The sequence below is a fragment of the Cynoglossus semilaevis genome, chromosome W (genome assembly GCF_000523025.1).
Source record: "Cynoglossus semilaevis isolate Cse_v1.0 chromosome W, Cse_v1.0, whole genome shotgun sequence".
Lineage (NCBI taxonomy): Eukaryota > Metazoa > Chordata > Actinopteri > Pleuronectiformes > Cynoglossidae > Cynoglossus > Cynoglossus semilaevis.
In genome coordinates, this window is record NC_024327.1 from 5,919,788 (window position 1) to 5,929,405 (window position 9,618).

Consider the following 9,618-nt stretch of genomic DNA (forward strand, 5'->3'; position numbering starts at 1 on the left):
GCCTCTAAACGCTTCCTATAGCTTCCAATGAGGGTCTGGATTCTGGTTGAAGGTATTTTTGACCATTCTGCTTTACAAAACATCTCCAGTTCAGTCAGGTTTGATGGTTTCCGAGCATGGACAGCCCGCTTTAAAACAGACCACAGATTTTCAATGATATTCAGGTCTGGGGACTGAGATGGCCACTCCAGAACGTTGTACTTGTTCCTCTGCATGAATGCTTTGGTAGAATTTGAGCGGTGTTTAGGGTCGTTGTCTTGTTGTATCAAGCATCCAGCCCTGGCGCAACTTCAACTTTCATTCATGTACAGTACTCTTTCACATACAATATTTTCCAGACTAAAAGTTGCACTTTTTTTTCATCCTCTAGCTAAGTTTTGCGACTTATACTTAGGTGCAACTTGTATATTAAAATATATGATTTCACTTGTTCTTTATTTTCACACTGACAGCCACTAGAGGGCACTCTAGGCTTGTGTACCGGGATCTTCTACTCCTGTACGACTGAAAATTTCCATGTTTGTTATTTTCACACTGACAGCCACTAGAGGTCACTCTAGCTGGCTGCTGCGACTTATACTCCGGAGTGACTTATGTACTTTTTTTTTCTTCGTCATGATGCATTTTTTGGCTAGTGCAACTTATACTCTGGATGGACTTATAGTCCAGAAAATATGGTAATACTTCTGGAGGTCGTTTTCAAGTTTTACATGCCTGTCCTGACGTTGTTACGTCGTGTTGCTACAAGGTTCACACATCTGTCAGACTTCCAGCCTGAAGATTTAAACTCCAGGCAACCAGACTTTCTGTCCCGACATTATGCAGATGACACTCAGTTTTAACCTTTCTTCTTCTCCAGGTCATGGAGAATGTCACTGCGGTGAATGTAAATGTCACGCCGGTTTCATCGGGGACAACTGTAACTGCTCCATTGATACGTCTACCTGCGTGGCTGATGATGGACAGATGTGCAGCGGGCGCGGAAACTGTGTGTGCGGCCGCTGTCAGTGCACGGAGCCTGGAGCCTTTGGAGACACCTGTGAGAAGTGCCCCACTTGCCCCGACGCCTGTGGTACGAAAAGGTACGGTCTTAGCAGACTGATGACTTGCAGTGAATTTTCCAACCCAACCAAACCTTTTTATAGGCTCATCCTTGCTTTAATGGCTTCGTCAAACCAGTGGTTCTTAATTATTTTCTGTCAGAACTTTATGCACCTGCCTACTTTTGTTTAAGTAATTATTGCACACTTTCTGTAAATCCTATGAACTTCATTTCACTTCTTAAATATCACTGTGTTGGTTGGCTATATGATATATTTAATTGAAATTGCTGTTCCGAACAACCAATGATCCATTAAGGAACATCTTGTAACCACTGTAGTTAAGCTGGATATAAAAAGCTAAACATCAAAATGTGACCTTCCTGTGGTTACTCATGCTCTGGTATTTCCCCTTTTTTGGTTGTAAACACTGAATAGCACTACTGGAAAATGACTTGTCGTCAAAACATTTCAGTCTTGTTACGTCTGTTCACAAGAACGTCCAACTTTTTGGCAGCTACTTTCTTGTTACAGGGCTTTCTGGTCTTTGCAGAGTCACATTGCCTTCCAGTGGCGGTCCTGTTTGGTGCTACAGGTAAGTAAGTGTGTTTGCCACCTTTATTGGGTCTTGAGTGGCATTTGTATCTCGAATTACAGAAACCCACATCAGTCTGTTCCCCAGAATTTAGTTCCATGACTTTAGACTCCCTGACATGTTGTGTTTAAAGAAGGATAAATACATAGGCAAATACATCAGATTCATAACAACCTAGGTGATTTCAACATTTTGATTTCATTTTCCACTCATACATTACTGTTTACTGTTGCCACAGTAAATCATTGATTTCCATCTCTCCCTGTTCTCTGTATCTTCTACTCTGACTCCAACTATCTGCATGTCCTCCCTCACTGCATCCATATATCTCCTCTTTGGCCTTCCTCTCTTTCTCCTACCTGGTAGCTCCATCTCTAACATTCTTCTACCAATGTATCCACTGTCCCTCCTCTGCACATGTTTTTCCAAACCTTCCTGTCTGTGTTGTCCCTCTAATGACCTCATTCCTGACCCTGTCCATTCTTGTCACTCCTAAAGAGAATCTTAGCATCTTTAACTCTGCCACCTCCAGCTCCTCCTCCTGTCTTCTGCCTATTGCTACTGTCTCTAAACCATACATCATGGCTGGTCTCACCACTGTCCTGTAAACCTTAGACTGGCTGCTAAGGGTGATGTTGTCTAAATGCTGCTGCACACTGATTCCAGTCTGTGACAGAAGACATTCAACATAAGTTGTGGTGAGTAAAATCTGATTAGACTACATTTGATCACATCTCAAAAGGTGTGAGATTGATGTAAAGAAAAATTCATTCATTCATTCAACTTTTTAACAAACCTTTTGAAATTTAATGAGCTGATGTACAGTTTGAGATGCAAACATCTTTCCTGGCCTTTCGACCTTGCGCAGATGGTGGCAGTAGATGTAGCAGCAGCAAAAAAGTAGACATGTCACTTGTTATGTAAACCAAAAATGTGTTAACATCATAGCATATTCATTTGAAAGGTTGCACCATTACCAAAAAGGGCACTGCACACGTGTGCAATCAGAAATATCAAGTAAACAATGTCGTACCATTCTCAACTTCAGCCGCTGACTCTGCACTGCGCATCAAATCCAAGAGTTCTGTAGTGGGTACAAGTCGATGACTCTCCATTATTACTTTAGCTTTGAAAGAAGTTGGCCACTTCTCCAAGAATTTGTTGGCAGTGGTCTCTCCAAACAGAAGTCTGAAATCTTGCTCAATCTGTAACACAGACACATACAAACAAAGAGTAACAATGAGAGTTACTGCACTGTGGCTATACTGGGAATTGCCGTGAAACAATTGAATTAAGATGTTGTACAAGTCCTGGTGTGTCCAGAAAATGTGGGAAAACCAAGAAGACATCTGCTGATTTGCTTTCATCATTGACCATTGCTTGGCGATAAGTGAAGGTAGGTTTCATCTTCTCACGGACAGTGTCTTCATCAGCACAGTGTTTGTCCTGGTCCCCCAACTTAAGACAAAACACAATGTGACTCTTGCCAGGACAAGTAACAACTCACAAGTGTAACAACAAATCACTATTGTTATGATCTACACTAAGACGCTATACCTTTGCAAGATCTGCTGACAGAGGCACCTCTATCTTCTGCAGTTTTTCTTTGTATGGTTTTCAATCGCCATGCAAGGTATCCAGAGCCACTCTCAGGGTCGTAGTAGTGTTCCTAAGTAATTACAAATTCATTAATAACAATACTATGAACTTACCACTGAGTGATGTACATTATGCTGGTTGTAATGACACTTTTACTTACATATCCATGTTGTGAAAAACGGTCTTCCAAATAGGGAAACAAAGCCACAATGCCCTGTGCATACATCACTCTGACACTTTTGGCGGGCGATGTCCTGTGTGAATGCAATGAAGACATCACACACAAATGACATTAGAGGACACAATTTAAGTAATTAAAATTGTAATACTGACAATCTCATCACAGGCTATATGTATATCAATATCAATGCTTACCCATGGGTTTCTGTCATCTCAGCAGTGAGAATGTTAATCATCTGTCGTCTGGTGGATTCTGTGAGAGACTTGGTTTTCCCATATTCTTACATAATGTACTCAACTCCATGGCTTTGTTTTTAGGATGTTTTCAATCAACTTCAAATGGAACAAAAATATTTCAGCCAATTTTTAAAATCATATTGAGACTTTTTAAATAAACATTTAGATTATTAAATATTATAGCCTACATCAAATATCAAGATAGTTTTAAACATTCTCTATGACATGTAACAACATATAGCTTGGACTCAATAGTGATATCCATTGCTACCGCTTTTTCCTCATAGTTTGTATGGCATGGCCTTTAAGGCTGGCTTTCTTCTTCAGCAGCTGCTTCTTTACACACACAAGAATTCAGGATGACTGTGTCATCAGAGGCTACTGAGCATGATGACGACTGAGAGGCACCTGTGCAAGAAATGTGTACAAAATAGAACCATATTAGGTTATATACAGCTATTGTATTTGAATATGATGATAAATAGTCACATCAGAGCCTATATGAATAAACACAAAAGTGAGTTGTTTGAATGATTACCATATCCTTCATTGCTCAAGATGATGCGGAAGGGCCCACCAGACTCCTGCACTAATTCTTCAAAAACCTCTGAGTCAATCTCTGTGTCAGACTGGTCACACACCTTCATGTCTGGCTGTCTGTCTTCTGGTGTGTTAAATTTTAGGCACACTAGTTTGTAATAAAAGCAAATAGTAAATTAGGCAAGAAGTATTCTAAAATGTGAGGTCATGCATTTCTGTCTATTAAGAAACCCGTCTATGTTCTCACCTTCTTAAAGACCAGAATAACAGGAAACACCAAGCACTGTCAAGAAGAAGCTGTTGCTCCATCTTGACATGTTCATCAGGTCAAGTTGACCATGTTATCTAGTCACTAGGAAGAGTTGAACAACCAAAGCCAAATAATAACCAGAGCCAAATATTAGGCAACATCCTCATGTTAGTGTCCAGAAAGTGTCTGCCGCCTGCAGCCTTTGCCAATCAGCGCTCAGAAGTGGTGCGTGAACACCACATGGCTGTAAAGGGTTAAGGTTCTGACCATTGATGTGTGTGTAAAAAACTGTATTTAAGCTTTGAGCACTGAGGAGTTCCTCAGTGCAGTTCTGAATGTAACCATTGTTCTGCACTCCTTGCTTGCAAGTAAAACTTTTAAAACTTGAGATCTCGTATTTGATTCTTTATTTGATCAGATCTTTATTTGATCTTTATTTGAATTCTTTGTGTGTTAGGAAACTGGGGTATGAAATAACAGCATGTTTTGCAGTCCTATCCAACTGAAAAAGTTTCCTGACAAAGGGAAACAGAAAAAAGGACAGAGGGAAATAGGTAAGAAAGGAAGCAAAGACGGAAGGAAATAAGGAACAGGAGAGTAGGAAATAAGGAAGGAATGAAGTATGGAAAGAAAGAAGGAAGAGAGGAGGAGGAAGGAAGGAATAATGTATGGAGGAAGTAAAGAAGTAGAAAGGAAGCAAGGAATTTAAAACAACGTTGTTTAAAACAACCCAGACCTACTGAAATTACTGATCCTATATAGATAAAACAAGAACAATTAAATACGTAATTAAGAATTCAGATGACTGACACTGTTTACCTACACATCACAAATAGAATCTTACCTTAGAGTTTTACTGTGCTTATTGTCATGTGCATAGCAAGAAAACACCAGTGTCCTGGACAATGAAATGATCGCTTTACTAAGCATCATTTTATGCAGATTTCAATGATGAACAGCGCTCATGCCCACGAACAGCATGTATTTGTATACAATATTTAATTTCAAAGGCAAAATCAAGGGACAGAACGGGGCGAGGGGGCTTATTTCATCTCTAAATGACAGAGCAATTAAAATAGAGGAGGACTACTTCCAGACCAATCTGGTAAGAGGAGTTTTTGTAAATCTGTTTTTACATTCAACAAGCCCTACAGCAAGACATTCATTTATACCACTGAGATTAATGCTTATCTAATTGTAACTTATTTAAAAACCATTTTCTTTTCGACTGGGTACCAATCAGTTTTTTCGGCATTTCAGCGAATGTGGGATATGAGAGACTGGCAAATGCAGCGCAAGTAGAAACTGTTAGTTGTTGTTTTATTTAATATCATTTGATCAGACACTTTACACACATAACTCTAAGACGAATGTGGACAGTTGATTTTTATCATTATTATTATTATTTTATTAACTCCACACTAAAGGATTTCTTATTTCATTATTCATTAAAATATAATAAAAATGGAAAAGAATCCATGGTTATTAATATTATTATTACTCCGAACCCATGTGTCACCTTGGAATCTTTTTATTTTTGTTATTATTTATGTTTATTAGTTATGTTTTTTAGTAAGATTCACCCACAGAAGTGGCAGGCAATATATACTCCCAGATCCATATGTTCACATCAGCGCTTTAAGATTTTTAGTCATTTTTTCTGGCTCTTCTCTGTACATATATCACACTAAGCAAAGGTGTTTTTTTTTCTTCTTTTTTTGTTTATTGCATTATTCCAAGTGAATTAGCTCCATGTCCTGTTAATGTCAATAAGTCCTCTGTGTTAGGGCTGTCTGTGTTTCCCTTTCCTGTCTCGTCTGCTGGGTGGAGTTAGTGTGATCACACTCACCTGTGTCTCTGATCAGTCTCATTCGTGTCACCTGGTGCCCTGGGTATATATACCTCACTCCCTCACTCTGTCTTCGAGTCTGTTTGTGAAGAGTGAGCTGTTCATTTGTGTCGGTTTTTGTGTTGTGTCATGTTTTGGAGTTTATGTTTTGGGAGTTCATGATTTGGAGTTTTTGACCAAACTACCTACACCTTGAAAAGAGTCTCTCCAGTACTGCAATTAGGTCTGCCTGCTTCCTACGATATCTGAATGTAACAGTCTGATTACCGTGAATATATTCTTGTTTTTCAGTGAAAAGAAAAAAAAAAAAAACTCCCACCAGTAAAACTATGCAGCAGTCCAGTACCTTCTCCCTGTGTCTTATGCTTTGGGTCATTGTCACTAAAAATCTAATCCACACAGGCCAGTGTAGTCCTCTGTCTGCAGAGCTAAAAAAAATGTCTGGATTTCATCTGGCTCCCTAGACCCCACTGACACTGACAGCATGCTCTTTGTAATAAAAGGACCATTGTTTAATGTGCCATAACTGGATGGAACAGCAGATGCTGCATTCCAAAAACGATAAACAACAATTCAATCCTGGGGGGAAAAAGGTATCATAGTGGTCTGGGATAAAAAGTGGATTTTCTAGGGTAAAAATAGCCATTTGATATAAAGGATGACCGCCGAACTGTGGATTGACTGTTTTAAAAAATGTGTACTTCATGCTGTACATGCTTTTCTTAGAATTATAGCCCTGCTTTAATCCATGTTTCAAAGGAATTAATTGTCTTATAATATACATTAACCACATTCTGTCCTTAATTTTTTTTTCTGTGCAAAAATTTCAACCGTTGATTTCTTCACTTGATTTACTAATACGTTTCGACTGCAGTCACCTTGGTGACAAAAATCCATCAGGTTTTTGACTGATGTCTGAGGGAATTGAACACAAAAACCTCTTGTTCACTTCGTGCTGCATTCACGGGCATAGCTAGGAGGGCTTGGGAAAGACTGCTTGCCGCTAGGGGCTGGTGGGCACAGACAAGTTGGAATGTGAATTTTGCATACTGTACGGATCATCGCCCAGTTCAGCCCAGTCACATTGAATCTTCCATCAACCAATTGTGCTTCATGAAACCGTCAGCCCCCATTTACGTCTGCCTGTTTTCTTCCCTGCGCTGCTGTAAACAAGGCCCCAGCTTTGAGCCGTCTCCCTCTGTCCCCATGTGTGCTGCTCACCAAGGAAGCAGAGACGAACCTCACCCTCACGGAGCCGTGTCAAGCTAACGTTTCACCCTGTACTCAGATTTGAAAGAGAAAGTGTGTTTTGAATTGAAGAAATTCATAGGAAAATCACTATTTTAACTTTTTTATTTTTTTCAAAATCTCTACTTACTTGTTCTTCATCTATTATGAGAATCCAGTCTTTAGAAGAGGCATGGTGATACTTCAATAATAATGTCGGCTGAAAGAAAATTACCACATTTTTATGGCGAATTTGTTTTTTTTTAAAGGTTTACAAAGTCTCCTTTTTCTGTCATTTCAATTAAACATGGTCCTCTCCACATAAGGTAATTAAAATAATAAGAAAGTCTTAAGGAATCTTATTTAAATAATAGGAAGATAAGGTAAGCCCTTTGTTTCAAAGGCACACAAAGAGCCATTCTACCCTTAAAATGCAAAACCTTCTTAATTTATAAAGCTGCCTCAAACGTGCTCGGTAATTCTGACCCGCCAACAGTTCCTTATTAAACAACAACCGTGTCAGTTGGTGTAGACAGAAAACATAATTAGTATTCAAGTATAATTAATCTATGCTGGCCCGCTTTAAGTGAATTACTCAATTATTTATGCATGTGTGCTCCTTTGATGCTAACAGATTATGTATGTTACTGGAGAAAAACCTTGAGAAATGACTTTGAAAACTTTCCAGCATTAATGTCACTACAGACCTCTGTACTGACTGAGAATTGTCTGTGAAGAGTGTAAGTACAAAAGAAGGAAGAGAAAAAAATAAACTAAAAAAAAAAAAAAAGCCATCCAAGTCATTCCAAAGGCTGTCAAGTCAAACATTACAATCACTGTCCTACATCCTCCACGAATGACAAAATAAATCAGACAAATCTGTATTTGCAGTGTGACCTCATGGGCACAATGGAAATCCAACACAGGTCGGATCAGGGTCTTTCCTGGGATCATGGGAACTCTTTGGGATTTTCAAGAGCCTTTTTGTTTTTACCCTTGAGAACCAAGCACTGGCCTCTGCACCCCTCAATCCCCTATTGAGAACACAGAGGCAGTGCAGAGGAATGTTGAATGTCAATGGTCAGGCTGCACCAGCACCTTTGGAGGGAGGGAGACGGAGGTAGCCTGTGTGACCTGATGTCTTTGTGCACAGCCACAGCTGCTGTGAGAGGCCAGGAGTGAAAATGTACTCACACTGTCAAGGTGTCCATCCCCACAAACTGCCAAAAGACCGGCAACTCTGTGACCTTGACCTCCGATCAATGACGCGCACTTCAAAGCAGAATTTAAGAAAAATTGCTTAAATAATTTTTTTTCCCTAAATGATGCCAAAAATTTGCACCGAGTGTCTTTTTTTTTTTTTTTATCGCTTACTGTGCAATATGAAACCCCTTCGGTCCAAGCTGTGTTATCTCTGAGCTGCCCGTGTGTTTAAAACTGTTATCTCCGCAATGCATCTCGGAGACGAAAGGGGGCAATAAACAATGTTTATTATCGCTGATGAATTATTTGCCCCTCTTGTTTAAATAGTTTATTCATTTGTATCTGGTACAATAGCGTTTGGTTTTTTATCATCTTTTTCTATGGTAATTCACATGGCCCGCACAAGTTTCTGCTGAAATAGCAAAACAAACCCCAGGCAAAATGTGAAAGATTATCCTATACCATGCGAGCTAGGATGAAATGCTATACTTTTTCATACTGAACACTGCTCCACTGGGTGTGATTGAAAAACATGTAAAGCTATTGAATCTGTGGTTTGTCTATGTGAGGGGAAAATGAGTGTTGTAACAAGTGGGCCAATGTTTTTGTAATTGTTTCAAATTACACTGGCTGCAATAACTCAGTGAAAGTAGAGCCAGTGTGCGGTCCGTACACCCAACATTACACAGCTCAGTCCAAGGAGTTCAACAGTGGGATACTGTACAAAGAAAATACAAAAATATATTTGGTCACATGACCACCACTCACTTTTTAAAAACATATATGTTTTGTGCATTCTATGGCCACAAGACCGACGTAGCCCAGTGGATTTGAAGATGTCTATAGCCTTTACATCCATTTCATGCACACTGACACACACACGGACAACATCAGCAGC

At 39.5% G+C, this 9,618-nt stretch overlaps 1 protein-coding gene across 1 annotated transcript in view; it reads left to right on the forward strand.

Moving 5' to 3' along the window:
• The window catches only part of LOC103397042 (cell cycle checkpoint control protein RAD9B-like), a 5,091-nt gene extending 3,362 nt beyond the window's left edge, over positions 1-1,729 (forward strand). Inside the window, 2 exon segments of the mRNA XM_025052931.1 lie at positions 1,575-1,635; positions 1,698-1,729. Coding sequence (XP_024908699.1) covers positions 1,575-1,635; positions 1,698-1,729 — 93 coding nt within the window.
• The last annotated feature ends 7,889 nt before the right edge of the window (positions 1,730-9,618 follow it).